Source organism: Trichoderma virens (assembly GCF_000170995.1).
Source record: "Trichoderma virens Gv29-8 chromosome Unknown TRIVIscaffold_6, whole genome shotgun sequence".
NCBI classification, from domain to species: Eukaryota; Fungi; Ascomycota; class Sordariomycetes; order Hypocreales; family Hypocreaceae; genus Trichoderma; species Trichoderma virens.
In genome coordinates, this window is record NW_014013743.1 from 2,907,955 (window position 1) to 2,929,621 (window position 21,667).

At 47.3% G+C, this 21,667-nt stretch overlaps 8 protein-coding genes across 8 annotated transcripts; 6 read left to right on the forward strand and 2 right to left on the reverse strand.

Moving 5' to 3' along the window:
- Positions 1 to 1,543: 1,543 nt before the first annotated feature.
- Positions 1,544 to 3,554, forward strand: TRIVIDRAFT_78759 (uncharacterized protein; the record flags this gene model as incomplete). Its single annotated transcript, XM_014101713.1, has 4 exons — positions 1,544 to 1,922; positions 1,992 to 2,306; positions 2,362 to 2,996; positions 3,069 to 3,554. The coding sequence occupies 4 exons, from the start codon at positions 1,650 to 1,652 to the stop codon at positions 3,364 to 3,366; spliced, it is 1,521 nt and encodes a 506-aa protein (XP_013957188.1).
- Positions 3,555 to 4,609: 1,055 nt separating this feature from the next.
- Positions 4,610 to 6,035, reverse strand: TRIVIDRAFT_201253 (uncharacterized protein; the record flags this gene model as incomplete). Its single annotated transcript, XM_014101714.1, has 2 exons — positions 4,610 to 5,457; positions 5,513 to 6,035. The coding sequence occupies 2 exons, from the start codon at positions 6,033 to 6,035 to the stop codon at positions 4,610 to 4,612; spliced, it is 1,371 nt and encodes a 456-aa protein (XP_013957189.1).
- An 855-nt stretch (positions 6,036 to 6,890) lies between these two features.
- TRIVIDRAFT_119159 (uncharacterized protein) lies at positions 6,891 to 7,911 on the reverse strand (the record flags this gene model as incomplete). Its single annotated transcript, XM_014101715.1, has 2 exons — positions 6,891 to 7,279; positions 7,347 to 7,911. Coding segments are annotated over 2 exons (954 nt in total), but the record flags the coding sequence as incomplete, so codon positions are not given.
- Positions 7,912 to 8,914: 1,003 nt separating this feature from the next.
- TRIVIDRAFT_149563 (uncharacterized protein) lies at positions 8,915 to 11,055 on the forward strand (the record flags this gene model as incomplete). Its single annotated transcript, XM_014101716.1, has 6 exons — positions 8,915 to 8,969; positions 9,035 to 9,974; positions 10,032 to 10,134; positions 10,194 to 10,538; positions 10,597 to 10,738; positions 10,799 to 11,055. 6 exons carry the CDS (start codon positions 8,915 to 8,917, stop codon positions 11,053 to 11,055), a joined length of 1,842 nt encoding a protein of 613 aa, XP_013957191.1.
- Positions 11,056 to 14,391: 3,336 nt separating this feature from the next.
- TRIVIDRAFT_222251 (uncharacterized protein) lies at positions 14,392 to 14,790 on the forward strand (the record flags this gene model as incomplete). The annotated part of the gene is made up of 2 exons (XM_014101717.1): positions 14,392 to 14,488; positions 14,549 to 14,790. The coding sequence occupies 2 exons, from the start codon at positions 14,392 to 14,394 to the stop codon at positions 14,788 to 14,790; spliced, it is 339 nt and encodes a 112-aa protein (XP_013957192.1).
- A 157-nt stretch (positions 14,791 to 14,947) lies between these two features.
- TRIVIDRAFT_222252 (uncharacterized protein) lies at positions 14,948 to 16,432 on the forward strand (the record flags this gene model as incomplete). The annotated part of the gene is made up of 1 exon (XM_014101718.1): positions 14,948 to 16,432. The coding sequence occupies one exon, from the start codon at positions 14,948 to 14,950 to the stop codon at positions 16,430 to 16,432; it is 1,485 nt and encodes a 494-aa protein (XP_013957193.1).
- A 637-nt stretch (positions 16,433 to 17,069) lies between these two features.
- On the forward strand, positions 17,070 to 18,279 carry TRIVIDRAFT_191588 (uncharacterized protein; the record flags this gene model as incomplete). Its single annotated transcript, XM_014101719.1, has 3 exons — positions 17,070 to 17,169; positions 17,261 to 18,012; positions 18,064 to 18,279. The coding sequence occupies 3 exons, from the start codon at positions 17,070 to 17,072 to the stop codon at positions 18,277 to 18,279; spliced, it is 1,068 nt and encodes a 355-aa protein (XP_013957194.1).
- A 688-nt stretch (positions 18,280 to 18,967) lies between these two features.
- Positions 18,968 to 20,662, forward strand: TRIVIDRAFT_222254 (uncharacterized protein; the record flags this gene model as incomplete). Its single annotated transcript, XM_014101720.1, has 3 exons — positions 18,968 to 19,784; positions 19,839 to 19,866; positions 19,933 to 20,662. The coding sequence occupies 3 exons, from the start codon at positions 18,968 to 18,970 to the stop codon at positions 20,660 to 20,662; spliced, it is 1,575 nt and encodes a 524-aa protein (XP_013957195.1).
- Between the last annotated feature and the right edge of the window lie 1,005 nt (positions 20,663 to 21,667).

Here is a 21,667-nt window from a genome sequence, read left to right on the forward strand (position 1 = left end):
AAAATTTTAGACAATAGTATGTAAGTATATAATGAAGCTAGTGTTGATATTTTAAAGGATTTTATTAAATATTAAAAGAGATATTAATAAAATACAATATGAGTATTATAGGGTAAGTAAAAAGCTATTGCATGGTAGCTACTGACAGGGATTCCAAAGTGGATTGTGTGGGTAAACAAGCTACTCATCTGCTTATACAATTGGTCCGCGATCTTATGTATCTTTTTTTCCCAGTCATCGACGATTTTCCTAGTCAGCGTGCCCCTCGTGCCATGTGGAGCTAGCTCGGGGAGTTGGCTGATGTTGAAGCCCCCCCCTAGTAGTTCGATCAAGGTCAACCGGATCTCTCGAGGTCAACCGGATCGTTGGTGGCCATCCCGTTCGTTTGAAGCTACTTTGATACAACGAGGCCACCTAGATAGATCGTAGTCAGCTACTCCGTAGTTTGATCAGGGTCTTCCGAATCGTTCAAGGTCAGCTACCTTAGACTAATCGGGCCGACCTAGCTGGACCAAGGTCATCCCGTTCGATCAAGGTCATCCGTTGGTCAAGGTCTTCCAGTTTAATCAATGTCATCCCGTTCAAGGTCATCCTGTTTAATCAATGTTCAAGTTATCGCTATCTACCGTAGTATCTGTCATAGATAACTAGATACTACATGTATCCAACGGAAATTTTAAGATACCCTCCGGGGGCGCCTGCAGCACTGTAACCTGCGGTGCTGTAGCCTGCGGCACCCAGCCTGCCACGTTATATCCCAGCAATCCTGTCATGTTGTATCTTTGTAGATAGCCCTGATCCTCTAGTTTTAAGATATGCTAATATATAAAGCTACATCTGCGTATGTAGGCGCAGGTAAGCTAGAATATATAGTGGTGTGTGGCCGGCTTACACAGATCGTTTTTGTGGAGACGGAGCACGAGAACGTTGCGATATTTATCGACGACACACAGTAATACGGGGAAAAGAGGTTTACGAGACATCACGTGCGGTTTAATCTAGCACAAAAGAGCCAATCTAACCAATTGCCAGTCAGTGTTTCAGCTGTGGCTCGTGATTGTGGTAGCTTGTTGTTGGTTTTTTCCCATTAACGAAGCAACTCTGGAAGCTACCTGTACACTTCCCTCAGGCCGTCACCTTGCAAAGCTGATAGTGGTTGGATGCTTGATACGCCGTCCATCCCTAAATGTAACAATCAAAGTAGCTAAAGCTAAGGCTAATTAAAGCTAGCCAGCCCACAATGTTACAATCGCCCCGCGTTTCAACCCGCCTTGGCAAATGGAGCCGACAAATGCAACTATTCATAACCAGTGATTATGTACGGAGCAGCTTAGCGCAATGTTACATTGCCTGTACATGGATGGTACTTAACCTAGCTAGGCTGCTGCTACATTCCCTGAACTGATAAGGACAAGAGGTGGGCAGGGTAACAATCTTACGAGCAACGTAAGAAAAGAAGAGAAAAGGGTAACTGCAATAGCAGTGTATAAAGGTCACGAGCCTCCCCTGGCTGGGTGTCGATCTTTGAAACGCTTTGAATCCGCTGTGGGATACCCGGCAATATTTGGCAATCTTGAGCATTATTCAAGCTTGCTCATCTGTTGGCTCTGGCAGTGTAGCGCACAGTCTGCTCAACAAACAACATCACCATGTCCGCCGAAGAGAAGGGGACGGCGGCGACCGACGTCACACATCCCAGTCATGAAGTCCACGGCGATGAGGCCAACGTGCCTCTAGACTTGCCCGCAGGCTGGAAGTACAAGCAGATTAGCATTTTCGGCTACAAGCTGCCTTGGTACGCGTCGCCCCGCGTCCAGCTTCTCATGGTTGCTTTTGTTTGCTTCATGTGTCCCGGAATGTTCAACGCTCTTGGTGGTTTGGGAGGTGGTGGTCGTGCCAGCGCGACCTTGGCCGACAACATGGTGAGTCACGCGATACCTCTCTCTCCGTTAACTCATCTCGCGCGTTCTCACTTACACTGCTCTTATTAGAACACCGCCCTCTACAGCGCATTCGCTGTCTTCGGTTTCTTCGGTGGCACCATCGTCAACAAGCTTGGTGTTAAGTGGACTCTCGCTTTCGGTGGTATCGGCTACGGCATCTATGCCATCAGCCTGCTGGTTTCCGTCCACAAGACCGAACAGGGTTTCAGTATCTTCGCTGGTACCTTCCTCGGTATCTGTGCCGGTCTCCTGTGGACTGCTCAGGGCACCATCATGATCTCCTACCCCAACGAGCAAGAGAAGGGCCGATACTTTGCCTGGTTCTGGGCCATCTTCAACATGGGCGCTGTCTTGGGCAGTCTCGTAAGTAACCAGTCGGATTGAATATGAAGGTGTATCTCTAATGGAGATTCTACAGATTCCTCTCGGCGAGAACATCCATCTTAGCTTGACGGCGCACTCTGTCAACGACGGCACCTACATCGGATTCATTGTCCTCATGTTCTTCGGCGCTTTCCTGGCAACTTTGCTTTGCAATGCTGGCGACATCATCCGACCCGACGGCTCTAAAGTCATTCTGATGAAGCACCCCAGCTGGGTGTCCGAGTTTGTCGGCCTCTGGGAGACCCTGCGATGGGAGCCTCTCATCATCCTGCTCTTCCCCATGTTCTTCGTCTCCAACTGGTTCTACGTCTACCAGCAGAACGCCGTTAACGGTGCCGTCTTCAACGTCCGAACCAGAGCTCTGAACAGTCTCTTGTACTGGCTTGCACAGATCATCGCTGCCGGTATCTGGGGATCACTTCTTGACTTCCATTCCGTTCGTCGTTCTCTTCGTGCCAAGATCACCTGGGTTGTTCTCGTCGTTCTCACCTTCGCCATCTGGGGTGGTGGTTACGCCTTTGAGAAGACCTATACCCGCGAGGATGTCGATCCTGAACCTCCCACCAACTACGTCGGCAAGGATTGGAGCGACTCTGGCTACGTCGGTATCATGTTCTTGTACTTCTTCTATGGATTCTTTGACGCTGCTTGGCAGGCTAGTGTCTACTGGTACGGATCTCCCGCCCTCCCCGTCAACCCCCCCTTTCTTTGTTACTAAAGGCTAACATGTTGCTACAATAGGCTTATGGGTGCTCTCTCCAACTCCGGCCGTCGCTCTGCCAACTACGTAGGATTTTACAAGGGCATCCAGTCCGTTGGTGCCGCTGTGGTCAACAACCTCGACGCTCGCCATCTGTCTTTCAAGACTGAGTTCATCAGCAACTGGTCCCTTCTCGCTGGCTCTCTCGTCTTTGCTGCCCCTGTTATTTTCTTCAAGATCAAGGATCATATTTCCGTCGAGGAGGATCTTCAGGGCACTGATGAGACGGTTGCTGATGTTCTCCCGTCCGGACATCCTGAGAAGAATGTCGATGTATAGACGTGCCCATAAACGGCTGTCGACATGTCACACCGATTCTCCAGTTTTGTAACGCAAGGATTGCGAGTCAATTCGAAAGTTAGCCATCACAGGGATAGGGTGTTAGTCTTTGATCAGACCAGTGTGTGAGCATTACAAAGACATTTAAGGAAGATTTAGTTATAATATATTTAATATTACCGTGAACGAAATTTCAGATCCAGTTACTAGTATATAACAATAATCATTCGCTTCTATTCCACTTCCTTTTACAGCTGGCCTAGATAAACTCAATGCATTTAGGAAATAAGCTAGACAGCTATTATCATGTGTCACAACCTGACTTTGAGTAAGATATAAAGGCAAGAAGTGTCACAGCCTGGCTTTTATGGTTGCGACCATGGGCTTATAGGGTAGGCCAGACCGGATTAACAATAGACTGACAGGCTAATCAGGACTGTTGCATAGCTAGATTAGAAAAGCTAGGAAAGCCATGTCACGACCCGACTCTTATAGTCGCAGCAATGAGCCTACAGGGTAGGCACTCCCAGAGAAACAAAGGACCAATGCACCAAATCAGGCCTCAAGGTGAAGCTGCCCGCCGAATTCTATAACTGGTAATCCAACGGAAGATTCCATAAGACTATAGCAACACATGACAAGTTGATGGCGTTCATAAACACACCCTTTTGATTTATACATCGATATCAGACCGTCGACCTGAAGTGCTTCCATCAAGTTGATAGAAACGCCCCCTATAAATATCCAATCCTGTCGATGACGACTTCTTCTGTACTGTATCTTCAAGCACTTGAATCAACTCAAGTTCGAGTGCCCATCTTCAAGACAAATTGGTATCGCAAAACTGCACTCCATATATAGAAATGCTGTGCTCTTTGCTTTATCTGGCATCCTGGCTTCGCTCATCTCCTCATCAGTAAGAATCAGAGTCGCGAATTTTGAGCTCGGAGTTCCAGGCAACATGGTTGAGATTTGGGAGTAATAAATGCTACCATCTCATGTTAGCCACATGGAAAGACCGATGTGCGGATAATTGGCTGAATGACGAGTGTGTAATAGGCAGCAACTTTTCTTTTTGTTCTCATCTAATAATAGACTGGATCTCTCAATAATAATACATTTTCTCTCTCGCTATCCAGTTTAGGGTATTTTATCATTGCCTGATATTGAAGGTGACGGTCTCAATTATATAACGGACGGAGAGATGATCCGTGATGACGGACTCGAGCAGTGTAGAAAGAGGCTACTGAGTATTTGATCTATTTGCTGGGGACGTAGTTGATTGGGTAAATGGAAGCACCGCGGGAGATGCGTCTGATCCTTGCAACTCATAAACATTCGCATCGTTGTATGGCCGCCATGGAGGGTGTCGCAGGTTCTGATGATCGGAATGATTGGTCACATTCGCATAACGCTCCACAAACGGTATGGCTGGCGGCCTCGATCGGGTATCTTGCTGAATTTCTGATGTTAAAGAAGTTATTGATAATGATGCTAATTGTGTTGTGTTGGTAGGTGGTGATGCTGAGAGTGAAAATAAATGCGGCCGATTCGTAGAAAGCTGTGGACTTTGCTGATTGAACGTTCCCATTGAACCAATGGACAAAGTAGATGGTTTGGAAGTAAGAGAATATTTGGTCGAAGGTGTGGAATTAACAGTTCCCCCATTGGCTGAAGATGATGAGAACGATGGCATGGATGACTTATGCATCGAGCTGCTTGACTGTGCTCCAGAGTGTTGAGGCTGGACCTTGGACGACAAGTCAAAGCTTAGGTCCAGCTCATCGGCGAATAATAGAGACAATCCTGAATGATCGGCTTGATTCAAGACAATTCGGCTGTTGCGTTGGTTCCCATCGTCAAGTGTCTGCCCGCCCAGTGTCCAGAGGGATGATGCTTGTTCAGATGCTAGTGAAGTGGTGGTTGGTTGCTGATGAGGAATTATGTTTGGAATAACAGGCTCCGGCAGATCACAGTACTCTTGATTTATTAATAAGTTGGGCATGCTTGCCCTTGCGTTGACTTTGATTGCTGGCGGTGGAGGTGGTGGAGGTGGTATAGGTGGTGATGCTGGAGGCAGATCTCGGGAACCTGTAACAAGTCAGGACTTTTACTCGCATAGTACATAATGAGACCAGAAAAGTACCTAATACATTGCCCATGAAGTCTTCTAGAAGCTCCATGTTATTAAATACAGTCTTGTCATCTGAGCCAATACTCTCCTTTGTCTTCTCGGGCTCGCTTTGCGCAGTGAGGATGGTAAGACTTCTGAGGAAGCTAATCTCCGCTAGAATCGTTGCATTATGCTGACTCATTGTTGGCCCCAAGGCTTGAAACTCTTGAGAGTCGCGATGTGCCCATGCTATCTGGGTTTGCAGCGATTTCTTACCAGAGTGTAACTCTGGCCGATATTTCTCCACAATGCGAGAAGCGTCCAAAAGGCCATTATGTACTTTTTCGATGATTGAGTTGAGACGCTCAAGCGAACGAGGCTGCTTCTCAAGTAGATGGAGGTGCTCGTTGCGGAGCGTTATGAGCTCCTGTAGGTCTTGGTTACATGTGCGCACAAGCTCAAGGCTGCGTCGCATGTCATTGGAAATGTGTTCGCCATCAATCGCAACACTGACAGCGCGGTAAGTTGAGCGAATGGACGAGAAGACTTTGATCATCTTTTCCAACGTAGAGAGTGAAAAGAGCGCTTGCAACTATGATGGGACTGCGGGGAATAGCTGAACCAAGACAAAGGATCCAACAGGAAATCCCTCGGTAGAATAAGGAACGGAGAATAAAGCCATTAGAGCCACGAGGCCAGTCATACAACGAACGAGCTATTCCTGTTCGACATGATCAGCCAACTAACTATCCTGTTACATATCGGAGAAAAGGAAAGCCGTAAAGAAAATCACAAGGATTTCTACGCAGCCGACCCGTTGCAACGGTTTCCTCCAGGTTATGAAACGCTCGTCTTTCCTTCCATCACGATTTAATGGGCGAAGCAAGTGTCAGGGAGCACTTCAGTCACTCTTCTACAAAAGGGTATACCCCCGAGATTCTCATGTTTGCTCCCAAATGACCCTCTAATTTCCGAATTCGTTCCGTATTTCCGCTGATACATATGCGTGTTGGCTCTACATTCTGGAGATGGCGAGGCTACCAATGGGGCCACAGCTGCATCCCTGTCTATTTGCTACTTGTATGCATCTATCAGATTTAATCTGTGTATACGAGCGGCTCCCAACCGTCCCCGCTCGGCGTTAAAGGGAGCTGAAAGGTGTCTTTGCGGCTCAGAAACGGGGGTGAAAATTCCCTTGTGATATTTCAGTGGGCCGGCCTCCCGAAATTCGACCATTAGCGACGGTTATCAAAAGGTTCCATACTGACGGGTTGCTCAAGATTGGCGATTCGCATATTGTTACTGGGATTATTAAGGATTTCTAATGAGGAATAGTGTTGCAAGATGCTTCATCCAGCAGGTTTGGGATTTGCAAAGCTTCATGTTTCTTTGTTCCTCAAAGAGCCGCCTCTACCGGGGCAGCAACTCTTCGTGGCGGCGTATAAGGATTTCCATCACGGTCGCTGCACTTTTCTAAACCTGGGCAGATAACTACTGTACGCCCATCGGCCGATCCAGTCGAAGGTTCTTCAAAAATAAACCTCCAATCAACCGGGTGAGAGAAAAGCACATAGCCAAGCTTTGCGCATTCAATGACAACTTCCTGAAGGTGGCTTGCCTGCTGGATGCTTTTCCCCGGAATGACAAAGGCGTCCAGGAAATCGTTTAAGGAGTTGGTGACCAATTGGGCTTGTGGTGCAATCGTGAGCGCGTCCACTTGTAAAGAAGTTCGTTGGCTGCGATTTTGATGGAGGAGGAAAGCGGACAGGCGGCGCCACGTCTGCAGAGCTTGAGAGAATGCTATGCACTAGATTAGTCTCGTCCTGATATTAGGCTCCTGGAGATGACATACCAAGATTGTTGCTACTGCCATATTCAGCTCCAGGAATGGATTGGAGTAATCCAGCAGCTGGTCCAGGAAGCATTGACAGATTGCTGCGGGAGTGGAAGTCGATACTTGCAAAAATGACACTCGAAATAACGTAGCGCAGGCCAAGGTGACGAGAATAGGAATTGGCACATAAAGCAGCGATTTCCCCCGTATTTAATGCCAAGCCATTTGATCCCAATCCGAGATTTTGGAGCGACTGCGACAACATTCCAATATTGGCGTCCACTGGTTGAAGACTGTAGTAATCTTCAACATGCTGGCGGATGAGCTCACCCAACGACTGCAGCTCGCTGACAATTTCTTGGTCTGGAGCACCGTCAAGGAGAAATTGGCCCAGTCGGATACCAGCAACAGGCCCAATGCCATCGATATTTTCACTCGATGGAGGTTCTTTGGATTCAACCAGAATGGCCGCCCGGCTTACGTCTGGGACACTTCTGCCTCTTCGGCGGCGGAAGAGCAGCAGAGCAGCAAGAAGGCCAATGATGAGGCCGGCAGCAGCACAGCCGACTGCGATTCCGGCCGTGGCACCTGAAGAAAGCGACGCATGCTGATGAATCGGCAGTATCGTCTGCGACGACACGGGAAGAGAACTGGTAGCGCTTGAGTCTTGGTTTGGGACAGCAGTGGAGGTTTTCTTCACGCTGGTGGAAGTATCGGTAGGATGACCACTTGTAGCATCTGATTCGGTCGAAGCAGGGCTTGTAGTAGTCGTAGTAGTTTTTTCGGTTGAAGTGGCTGTAGTGGAGGTTGTTGATGTGGTAGCAGTTGTTGAAGTGGTCCCTTTCGTAGTGGTTGTATCAGGGCAAGGAAACCAAGTCAGTGTTGCCCCTTGATAAGCGGAACAGGTCCAGGCGCTCGAAGGAGATGCCATGATTGAGTCTCAGTGTAAAGTTAGATTGCAAAAGAATATGGTTTAGTTGAGGTACAGCTATATGAAAGTCTCAAGAGACCATGGGCCGCGCCAAGGGCCGCCAGCCATGTGCTGTTACCCATACATCTCGTATTTGCATTCCATGTATGGAACCAGAACAAACTCGTTGTCAGTGAGGGAACCCCTATCCTCCGGATTTAACGCCCTGAGCCGCCGCGGATATTCAGCATCAAGACGGGAGAGCGATCCACAAGCTGGTCGCGGATCAACGGCTCGGCTAAGATTTGCGGATTGCGGAGGCGGTTCGTTCACATCATTGGCGCTAAAGAGCCACGTTTCCCCGAGCTTGCAGGGTTCTTTTGCCAGGATTCGAATACTTTCCACCGTACTGGGATGGATCAGCTGAGGATTGCTGTTCTTCTTGAGATGAGTCCAACAACAAACAAGGGTAAAGTGAAACAGTGCACGACCAACAACGTAACATTGCAGCTGCACTCCTCGCTCCGCGCAATTTTGCTCTTAAAAGATGAATTGCAACTATCCAACTATTTACGGCCGCTCCGACGGTTGTACTTTGTACTTTTAATTTGGAGACTATAGCTTTGAGAGCCTGGCGAGGAGTCCTCAGATGAGAGTTGCATCGAACCAACGACTTGGTAATGATGTCAAGATGGCCGAAAAGCCAGATATTACCGTGTCAATTGACTTGGGCACCACATACACAGGTAATTGCTAAATGAAACGATTGATCCGAATTCACAATACACACACCACTAACAATGGACTTGAGGCGTTGCGTGGATGACCCCTAGAACGCCAATCCAGGTTATCAATGACTGGCCTGGAAGCGGTGATAGAGGAGAGCGCAAAGTCCCGACGACTCTCATCTACAATGCAGATGGCACATTGTCATCTTGGGGATATCTGTGTGATGATGACGATGAGACATTGCCAGGCAAGATCCGGCGAGACTTTTTTAAAATCTTCATCGATGAAGAAACGCTCGTCGCAGCTCAGCAACGCGGGTTTTCCAACGTTCCAAAGAGTCCGAAAGAAGCCCAGATATTTGCAACGGAATATCTCCATCAAGTGTATCTTCACGTGAAAGAGACTATTGAGATTCAGATTGGCAAACATCAATTTGGCGGCTGGGCAGACATGGCTGTGACTTTCTTATTCAGCGTGCCCACCACATGGACGCGTATGGAGATTATCAACATCTTCAAAGGCATCATACGAGATGCAGGATTTGGCATCGGTGGCCCCAAGCACATGGCGCAAGTTGATCTCACAGAGGCTGAAGCTGCTGCTGTTGCCACACTCAAGACAAGTGCAGTGGCATTCAACCGTGGCAGCTTGTTTCTGACAGTTGACGCGGGAGGAGGCACGACAGATTTGGCGCTGATGCGAGTAACATCGAGTGATCCCAATTTCCCCCAAATGGCGCAGATATCTGCCGTCAAGGGCGTAGGTATTGGGTCGACACTGATCGATCGAGCGTTTGTCCGACTGATTATGGAGAGGTTGGCGCGTCATCCGGATGTTAAAACCCAACTTCCTGGCGATTTTGCCGTTCGATTGTCCAAAAGTCACCATTTCAAGATTTTAAAGCACAAGTTTGGAGAAAGAGTCTATATGCAGCCTGTGTTTAAGCTTCAGTTGGAAGGCGTATCGCATGAGTTTAGCCATGCGGGACTAGGCGTGGAAAACGGCAGAATGTTATTCACAATGTTAGTATCACTGCAATTATGTTCAATAGCGTTTGTAATGAAACTGACAAAATGTAGGGCCGAGATTCAGTCTCTTTTTGACGTTCAAATTGAGGGCATCATGAAGCGGATAACTGAACAGCTGAACTGGCTGAGCGAACATGGACATACAGAGCAAGTGGTAAGTGTTTCGACCCCCAATGGAGACAATGCGAACTTTCAAATACCAACTATTTTCAGGACTACATGATCCTATCCGGTGGACTCGGCAGTTCGGCCTACGTACGCGATAAAATACAGCAGCAACTCATCGCTTACCCGCACATCAACGCCATGAGAGTTGCAGTGGTGCCATGTCACGACCCACAGCTTGTCGTCGTGAGAGGTCTTCTTCTCGATAATCAGCAGAGAATGGATACAGGAAACGTTCCCGTTCTAGCAGCGCGAATCGCTCGCTCCAGCTATGGCATAATTGTGAGAGAAATGTATTCTTCAGCAACGCATTTTGACGAAGACGTCGTTCAGGACCAGTGGAATCCTAAAAAGAAGTGGGCTGTAAATCAGATTCAGTGGATTATTAAAAAGGTAAATAAACGTACTCAATGCCTCATCGCTTGCTTTCTTTTACTAACCCCCATCATAGGGAGATGTAATTGACCCAAACGTTCCTTTGGTAAAGTCGTTCGAGTACCGTCTGGGACCGGATGACACAACAAGATGCTGGAACGCAGATATAGTAGTTTCTCAAAATGAGGCGTCGTTTCTACCAAAGAGCTTAAAACACGGTACGTTGCTCATTTTAACACAATGTCCACTAAATGGCTGCTGACGGAATTATTGAACAGCGGGTGTGACAAAACTCTGTATAGTAAAGAGCAATCTAGAGGGTATAGAACAACACCAGCTCCTTCTAAAACAGAAGCGAGGCATATGGTTCCGGAAAGGATACAAATTTTACATTTGCAGATTTGATCTGCGCGTCATCGTTGCGCCGGCGGACTTGAGATTTGAGCTATGGTTTGACGGGCAGAAGTTTTCTGGGAATCATGAGCCTGTAACGCCTCAATGGGCTGAAGCAGGACTCAAAGTCAATCAAGAGTAAAGGCTCTAACACTTTGTAATATTAATTAGGCAATGTCCACTGTACATTAGAAAGTCATTATTGACCCAATGTTTCTGACGAGAAGACTTTCCTTATACACGGCTGTCGCAACATGGTGAAGTTCCCTTTGGACAATCCACTTGCCACATATCCCTCAGCTCGTCTTGGCAATTGCTTGCATTCCAATAGACGACCAATAATCTCCAAGATTACCCTTAGCATATAACTCATAGTTTTAAGCACAAAGTTCCAGCTCTACCGGGTGCCATCTCTCATATCGTCTTATATCCTACATTCTCCGTATCTTATCTTAGCAATACCACGGTTGTAGTCTGTTAGTAACGCGGCATCGTTTTAAAACACCACTACACAGCCGGTCGTTAGAGTTTAACTCGCTATCGAATCAAAAACACTGAAACGAGTATTTCTAGGCGCGCTAGAATATACCCGCATCCACGTTGGGCATCCAAGTGTGTTCAGCCAGCCGTTGGCGGCAGCCACTTTCTACTAAATAATATTTTGACGTTTATCAAATTAGTGCGCGACGTTGGTAAGGTTATAATTAAACTAAGTTCCCAAAATGGATGGCGCCTTCATTCCTGTCAGGACAATATGTTATTGGCTATCTCCCAGACATCATTTCAGCTCTTGGCATTTACATAATTAAAGACTCTGTATATTCCACTGATCGACTGTCGGGCCTGTGAATCAGGTCTTGTGATACGCCTGAAGAGGCAATATTTAGTACTGTGTGGCTTGAGGTATTATCGTAATCATGATTTGTGATTTGGAATTATGTTAATCTTCTAGGATAATAATTTCGTCACAAAATGCTCAATCCAAGGCTCCATGTCTTAGAATGCTGCTAAACTCCAGCTTCTGCTAGACACCATCAATAATTAGCTGTATCTAATAAATTTTCTCACATCTTGAGGTTACAATACTTAGTAGTTTGAATTATGGACCAAGCGTTCTCTCCTTCATCATCGGCAGCCGGCTCTGTAGGTTTATAACCTGAAGTTCCTAGCCACTCCAAACTTTAGCGCTGGATATACCAAGTGATAGTATGTTAATACCAAGTATAACGTAGAGTTGAACTCTATTATTCTCAGCTGAAATCTCAAATAGCAGGCTACATTCAACGGCTCTCAATAGCTGCACGGAATATGTGCGCTAGGTATACAGCATAGATACTTGTTACGTATACCTACATTAATCTTTTTTCGCCATAAATTCTCACTCAATTATACTTTCTTGCAGATATAAATTGACTACTCCTTCCCGCTGCTTTCGCATACCCATTTTCTCATCGTACATACAACAGCTCATAATAACTGTCCAGTTGGTCGAGAACCCAAAAGCTCCAAACAAATAGCCAATCTGTCTCTCAAGATTGCTCATAATTATCAAGAACCACCAAAATGGAACCAGAGCGAGAATTTATTGAGTGGCGAGGAAGTCAAACCCATCACGGTACCACACCTAAGATGAACGACACAAAGATCACAGTGGAAGGCCAGGCTAGAGACCTGCTTCTAAATAATCTCAGGGATCGACGTGGGACAGTTTCGGTGGAATATGGCCCTAGAAAAGCCAATTTTCCAGATCGCGAACACGGATATATATATATTTGGACTGGCAAAGACCGCGACCAAGTCAAGTTTAGTAATGAGCACTCAGATACTGATGGGAGGAGGAACAAATGGACTGGTACTGTAACAGTCGACTTGTCATCTGAGTTCAGGGTTAGGCAGGTTTAAGCCTCTGGCAAATCCATTCGTTCCGTAACTGGCCCGTTCATATCACTTTAAACTATCGTTGTTTGGGGGGCTGGGAAGGATAGTTATATTGGAAGCATAAAATTTGTATTGTCATTTTAGTCCAATTCAATACATTCTTTGCTCATTTTCTCATGAATCTTTCGTAATGCCGCTGAAGAAGCCACAATTATAAGATGGTGGCTCGCGACTTCGCGAGTAAGTAACACAAAGCATATAGCGATGCTGTATTGCGGCATTAAGGGTTATTCGCGGGAGACGGCGGGTGAGAGCTGGTGGCGGAACATGACTTGCGGCAAGGTGCCGGTGAACTGCACATTCCGATAGTTTGCTGGTGTGACGGTTGAATGTGCAGAAGATTTATTCGGTAAAGAGGCTTCGAGGGCGATGCGCGATCCTTGGACCAAGGTTGACGTTTCTCGAGGCGTCCGAAATTTTTGTATGCTAAAGTTGAATCTTCTAGGCTCATCGGTTCGGGCAATTCCCTCCGCTATTCGCCGTTGTGATGTAGGTCCTGTATGGACAACTCTAATGAAATGCGTCAACACAACATCCTAGACGAAAAAGAAAGTGAGCGGCTGCCTGGTTTTTTACCGCATCGTGTGTTTGCAACCCTATAGGGCTGCACTGCACCCTGACACTGCTTTTGGCAAACCGTGTACTCCGTAAAGTAATCATATTTCAAGATACTCCGAGCCTGTATATTTTCTCTCCGTTTGCTGCGGCAGCCGCTACCGAGATCCGGCAGTCAAATCGAGCGTCAGGCCGTAATGCTCTGGACCTTGTAGTCAGACGTGGGTGCTGCATTGCTCGCGATATTATAGCCCGGGGTAAATGTGTGGCTCTCGATTGCATGTTTGTTATCTAAGAAAGGAAGCCTTGGTTGAAGCGTTATAGACCAGAAGCTGGAGCAGTTAGCACAATTATGAACGCCAATAGCCGTTGCATCGATTTCTCAATGGCAGATGATCGCCCACAATTAATCCTTGCTTTCTCCCTACCACTGCCGTAAAACATCGGCATTAATGCCTGACATAAACGTCACGCGATAAACGTGGGAAAAAGTCAAAACGCTCTCATGGTTCAACTGTGCCAAAAGCGCAATCATATTCGAACGGTAGACCCAGCTGACAGTTGTGAAAAAAACAAGATATTGTAATTGTATCGTCCAATTGCCTCGGCTCGCAGTTCCAAGCTTCGAGGTTAAGGCTGACGAACTCGTCAACAGTAAACCTAAACCTAAACTCTCCAGCTGTTGACTGTAGTTGGGTCGCAAGCTACATTAAAATCTGACATGAAATGACAATCATTCTCACTCACCAAGGTTCAGAGGCTACTTTCGGAACTGTCACATGAGGACAAGAATTCAACACGTAACAGCCATCCCCTTTCCCAAGATACTCCACATTGGTGCAGCATGGCCATTGCTTGCTGACTGTAACACGGACAATTCGGGGTTTAAAACACTCCATTCTCCTTTCGTTGAGCCTTTTGCCAAATTACTGTTTGAAACCAACTTCTTCATTCACGATTGAATCAGTCACTCACTGGTTCAAAAATGGAGTCATCTGGCGCTGACAAGGGCTTCTTCCAGCAGTCTCCCCAATTGCTGAATCAATTCTATGAGGATGCCACTTACCAACGCTGCTTCAAACGTGAGAAATGAGAGAATCCTTCCATGAAGACAAACAATTACTCATACAATTGTGAATTAGTCTTTCTGTCCGCTGAATTAAGAGCTCAAATCGAACAGGAAGTCTCAAAACTCGGCAGGGAGGTTCTTACCGACAGAATATTCGCCTGGATCACAGATGCAGAACGAAACAAGCCGTATCTCAAAGGCTCCGGCCGAAACGCATTTGGACAATGGCAAGGAAAGCTCATCATGACAGAAGGATGGCGCCAGCTGCAGGAATTTGGCTTTGCAAAGGGGCAAGTTGATGTATCCAATAAGTAGCCCACTCGCATTGTTAACGTTTTGCCTCGGGGCTGCGAGTAACAGGTTTGTCGCCGATGCCTACGACACTCCGTACGGACCTTTCGCGCGAACTAGACAATTCCTTCGCTTGTTTCTTTGGGAGGGTTCTTCTGCAAACGTTACGTGTCCTACCGCAATGCAAGATGGTGCAGCTAGAATGCTGCAAGTGCATCTGACCACGCCAAGCCTAGCATCCAAATTGTCAGAGACAGAAAAGCGAGTATTCGAAAATGCGTTTCGGCATTTGACGTCTCGAGATCCCAAGTTTGCATGGACCAGCGGACAGTGGATGACCGAAAGGCCCGGTGGAAGCGACGTATCGTTGACTGAGACAACAGCCGTCTATCAGCCCAACGAGACCACGGCAATGGCATCCAAAGAAGAGGGCATTCCGCTGGGCCCATGGAGCATTAACGGGTTCAAGTGGTTTTCGTCTGCCACTGATTCCGACATGACGATTCTGCTTGCACGAACTCCGGCCGGCAAACTCTCTACTTTTCTTGCGCCACTTCGAAAGCATGATCCCAATGCCCTAAGCGAATCTGGAAATCCGGATCCAAATGGCCAGTGCCTCAACGGTGTGCGCATCTCACGTCTTAAGAATAAGCTCGGGACCCAGTCTCTCCCCACAGCAGAGCTCGTCCTCGAGGACATGCGCGGGTGGATCATCGGGGAGGAGAATCGCGGCATCCAAGAAATTTCCGTGCTGCTGCACTTGACACGGATACACTCCACCAGCCAAGCTGTCGGATACTTGGGCCGTGGCCTAGCAGTTGCGCGAGCGTTTGCGCGGGCCAGACAAGTCGGAGCTGGAAGAGGCGCCAGAATGCGACTGACCGACAGCTCCCTGCATATGAAGACTTTGGCACGGATGACTGCCGAGTACAGACGGATAATGCTTCTGCATATGTTTGCTGTTTATATCCTTGGACTGTCTGAGCATCCGATGGAAATGGCCACGGATATAGCGCCGGCGCTCAAGGCACTGACGCCTCCACCAAAGGACCTCTTACCGCTTTTGAGGGTCCTCTCCACGCTCACAAAGGCATATGTCTGCAACTCAGCCCTGAGATTGTTGTATTCGTGCATGGAGTCGATTGGCGGCGTGGGCTATCTGTTGAATGAAGAACAAGAGTATCTAAACGTTGCGCGGCTCTACAGAGATTGTGCCGTGCTGCCGATCTGGGAGGGAACAACCGATTTGCTCAGCACTGACTTTATTAGGGCACTCAAGCGTCCCGAATCTGGAGTATTGTCGCTTGACGCCTTGGACCGCATCATCAAACAAGCGTTTTCGTTAAATGGAGACGCCTCTCATCATCGAGAAGTGATGGAAAGGTGGGACAAAGAGAGAACCCGCATCACCAAGGAATCCCAGGCCGACCTTGTCGGCAAGGGCAGAGACATTATGTTCTCCGTGACGGAAGTTTTGATGGCAGCTCTGCTGCATGTTGACGCCAACAACGATGGCGATATCGCTGAGCAAGAGATTTTGCAGCGCTACTTGGAGGACAAGTTTTCTGCAAAAGAGAGATCCGCAATAACGACAAGGGAAGAGTTGGAAAGGGACTATGCAATTGTTTATGGGCAAGAAAGGTCGAAGACGGGTTCCAATCTGTAAACGATAGGGTATCTGAACGAGGGGCGAAGTTGGTACCACTGAGTCGGCATTGTAATTGTATGCCAAAAGGATGTAATAAAGTGGTAGCCTCGACATCTTATGCCCCCACTCTTGGTTAGACAATTGCACCAACTGGAAATGCCATCGCGAACCTGATTGACTGGGGAGAATACACATACTCAACTAATTGAAACGTCAACAGCTCTCCTTGAGTTTGATGTGAAGCATCCGAGTTATCACCGAAATTAATAATCCAGTCAGTATCTCATTATATTTCCAACCAGCATTTGTAATTCGCATCAGAGCATTCTGCCGTTGATGTCATTGCTGAAGCTCTGAGCATCTGCTCATAGGGGAGAACTTCCAACTGATGAGATGGCACTAGAGCCATTTTGGCCAACGGTACCCCAGCTTGTGGCTCCAGGCTATAAAGGATGCTCGGCATTAGCTTCATGAGGCGGTTTGGCGCCTCGGAGCGAGATGCCGATGTCATGACTGGCTGAGTGCCATTGAAGTAGACGATGGGGAGATATAAATCTGATCATCAGTCGCTAAATCAACAACATGACATTGGACAAGCACAAACTCACAAGTGTAGACAAACCATCCAAACCTCACCAGCAATACCTCACTCGCAATGGCTTCTCATATGAAAATCGAGCCTATGGTCCACGATGTGGGCTCTGGGATCAACTTTGGAGCTCACGTCTCCAATGTTGACTTGGAAAATGCATCAGGTAAGAATGAACCCACAAAATTTGTCCACACTCTATGAAGGACGATCTCAAGAGGTGACTGGGGATGATGGCTGATATCTTTCGCATCCAGAGACCGACATGGCCATTCTTGTAGAGGCCTGTTATCGGTACCAGGTCCTGGTGTTGAAAGGCCAAGGGCATTTGTCACCGCGAGCTCATTACGAGTTCACAGAACGCCTCAATTCAGCTGCTGCGATGGGTCACGGCAATCAGCACATCAACAAAGCCTCCCTCCTCAGCCCAGATCTCAACACTGTTCCACACCAGTCGCAGGTGCAGATCATTGGAAACGGCTTCGTGCGCGAGCATCAAGGTGCCAAAGACCTCAAGCTCCGATACCCGCATCACCGTTCGTCACACTCCACCATCATCGCTGACCAGGACGACATGGAATTCACCCGCTTCTACCGCTGGCATATTGATGCTGCGCTGTACGGCGACCCCCTTCCCATTGCCACCACGATTCTTGCTGTGACTCTGCCCAAAAGACGCATGCAGACAGTGCGGTACGACGATGGCACGGGGGACGAGCTGCTGGTTCCGCTCGGCACAATTGCGTTTGCTAGTGGTGAAACCATGTACGACTTGCTGTCGGAGGAGGACAAGGCATTTGTCCGATCAACCAGGGTCGAGTATGCCGCTCATCCATACATCTGGATGGGTCGGGCCAAGTCTCATCCCACAGGTCTAGGCCTCATCTCCGAAGGCAAAGAGCTGGATGATGACCAATTGCCGCCTGTTGATCCAGCCTCGATCCAGATCCTCCCCATGTGCTGGCGAAACCCCGTCACGAATCGCCTAGCGCTCCAAGTGCACTCCGCTGTTGCACGATGACTGCATCTCGCAAACGGCGAAGTGATTGACGACTTGAAGCGGGTTCGTGATATTTTGTATCGGCTGCAGAGACCTGGAATCGCGCCACAGTTAGTGTATGCACATGACTGGGAGGAAGGAGACTTTGTAATTTTCCACAATCGAGGTCTTCTCCACGCCGTTGTCGGGTCGCTGGCAGAGGATGAAGTTAGAATAATGAGACAGTGTATTATTGCAGGAACTGAGATGCCTGAGGGGCCAGAGGAAGTTGTGTAGCGAGATACCTCAAGTCTACTTGTTTACGTCAGCATCGCTTGTGATATGGGCATATCGATAAACCGATTAGACATTGGAACAGTTCATCATTCATGCATTACATGTATCATCTGGATAATCTGCTATGAAGAGTGCCTAGAATGCCTGGAATTGATTGCTGATCGTAAGAGCCGGGGTACCTACAACAAGTACCAATTATATGGGACTCATGTACATGCATATGTCTGCCTGGTGTCTGCAAGGCATTCCTTGAGGCAAACTACATGCCTACCATGTTAGATATCGACATTTAGTCTCACTGCTATACGTAGGTATATCATGTTGTTAGGTCGAGATCCTTGAGGATTCCGGTTAATGCAAATGCTACAGAACCATGGACCGCCAAAAACAAAATGGATGCATCACACTTGTGTTGGAAGAATCGACGTTGCACAAATACAGAATAGATAGCAATATCTTCAATAAATACGCCTCGCCAATACCAACACATCCACGTGATGGACATATCATTGGCTTGTGTTGAATGTTGTTGGCTTGGGCATATAACATCTCAGGCAGCAGGATCACAGCCACGCTCTCAGTTGTACATAAGATGGCCGACCTTGAGCAATCTCTCTGCTGATGGTCGCCACCTTCTCACATTCAACACAAAATTTAATTTTTTTTTTTTTTTTTTTTTTAAAAAAAAATGCCATCGTCAGGTGTTTGTTTAGACGTCGCCATCGACCATCGTATAAGGCAGCTACTCCAGCCAGCAATCAACATCGAGGCGAATCCTTTTGACGGTAGGCACCTGGAAAAGCTTGAGCAGCTGCATCAATCTGTCCATGACAAGGAGGTGGATGCTTTTGATGAATTGCTAGTCACAAAAGAACTTGCAAAACCTCTTAGCAAAGGAGGCCTTGTTGTCGCTTTAACACGGCCGGCCAGTAACCACCCGTTTGCAGACGGGGTCGAGGTAGTGGTTGAAGAATCTCCTACTTTGCGGGCACTTAGAGATGTGTTTGCGCTTCTTGGTTTAGATTTGATCAATCAGGTCACAGTTCTCGATTCTCTACCATTTTGGACACAACAAGATGGAGATAAAATGCTGAGAAACGACGAGCAGAGATATATCACAACTCTCAAGGAACATTATGAAGTTTTTTTAGAGGCTGTGGTGGCAAAGCAACCGGATGTTGTGCTTTGTATGTGGAAACGAGAGGGAGAGCCTCAAGAAAACTGGTCTGGCTATGATATCCAACGCCGGCGTGTGGGTGAATCATTCGCTAGTGCAGAGGTGACTCTATACGATCGCCAAGGAAATCGTATTGAAACAAAGAGGGTGAACGCCTTCCACCCTGGCTATTGCATGAATCGTAATCCAGAGTATAGCCAATTCAGGCAGCTCCTCATTCTGGAGATTACGCATGCATGTAGCCTAATGAGTGGAGGCTGGCGTGAAGAATCCTGGATGTCAGAGTTGAGGCAGAGCTGTAAGGATAAAGCCTGGCCATTGTATTTCGGTATGTACATTTTCCAGGGGGAATTCAGAGACTCTTCCTAATGATGATTATTAGGTATAGATGGGAAGAAAGCAGGCGTTAAGTAAGATTTTCACATAGTGTTCCCCAAAGTAGCATTTTAGTATACAGAATGGCTAAGTTTTCATAGGTTGCACTCCGAATATGCCAGCGCTGTGACCAAAATCCAAGATCTAATCCCAGTGCTGGCGTCAGGCAAGTACGACTGCAGCCGTCACTTTTTAAAAGAGGCGGCTCTATATCACACATTGATAGATGCCAAGTGGACAGAGCATATGAATGATGCATCTCTCTGTCTCAAAACTGCTGCTCGAGAGCTCAAAAGAGACATTGTCGACTTTCAGGACACAATCGGCCCCCAGGGAGACATGGCTTGTCAGACCATGGGGCTCGTTATGAGTCTCGGTATGCAGTTTAGGGGCTCGGAAAAGATGGAGGTGAGAGACGCTCAAGGTCGTGGTTTCTTCTCGGAAACATTTACGAATTCCGTTCAAAACGAAAAGTCATTTACTACTTCTTCTTCTTGGTTTTCAAATCGAGCTCTAAAGAGACGCATGGTGAAGTTCCTACTCGGACTTAACAACGCCTTTTTAGATGCAAAGGAGGCAGACGATATCCAAGGCCCGATTCGATTTCAACTGTCTCTCGATGGTGCTTCCAAGGCTTTCTTGACCATGGCATGTGGAATGGAGGATTTGCTGGGCACTTTAGCAGCATATTTGGGGGAATTGAAAGTGGCAAAGTCCAATACCGAACAACACGCTGAACCAGACGATGGCAAGTCGCAAATTGAAGCTGCAGGAGATGTGTCTGAAGAATCCACTACGTTGGTGGGCGATTTTGAAGGGTTGGCACTATAGTAACGCCATGTGCCATCGAGTTCTGGAGTTCATCTTCATGTATACACCAGAGCAATTTGTTGATTTGTTCAATAAATCTCATAAATCATCAGTATCGACAAATACAGAGAACTACCTAGTAGCTACATGTATACATACACTCCAGTAACTGTTCCTCATTTCACCAGCACATGGAATTTTATACATGTATACGGCCCCAGCGATGCGAATCACTTGGACGTGTAGCATTTCAGCAAAGTGCATGTACATGTACTTGGTCGGCGCAAGTCAATCCACCTTGTCACAGCTGCAATGACAGGCACTCACTTGTACATGCACAATCCAGCTGGATCACTAGATGTTTCTCCGCGATAAATGGACGATCACTACTAGATACATACAAGTACATACAGCTACCCAGTTGAGATTGGACATCCGATGGTTCGGCTCGCATCAAATGTTCAATCTCCATTTGATTGGATCAGATCACCAACGCTAAGCCAGCCGCTCATGCAAAGTACAGGGAGGCGAAATGCATTTGCAGCTGATGGAGCCCGCTATAATTTAGGTACCTTAGTAGGCAGCCCCCTACATACAGAAATGGATGGCGACTGGCACGAGGTAAATACAGGTCGCTGCACGCAAATGTCCTTTGCTTTCCATGTTGTAGATAATTTGCTATCGGTATGTATTTTTCAGATGAACAAACTCATTCTCATTTCATTTGATCAATATCCTTATTCCCAGACTGTTGCGCAGTAATTCGCAAGTGTTGGCTCCTGGCCTAGGCCCGTCTGAGTGCGGTTGGTTGGCAAAGCAGGGAGGCATCTGGTTCAAATGAGATCCATGGCACGGAAATTAATGTAGATCATCTAGCTTGAACATGATATAGACTTGTCTAGACTACCTGAGTATATAATCTAGCTGAAATGGCCAGATAAATCACGAAACCCCTTTCACCTTGTCGAATCATCAGCTATTATATGTACATACCTACCCAAGGTACTTCTACATCGACACACCCGA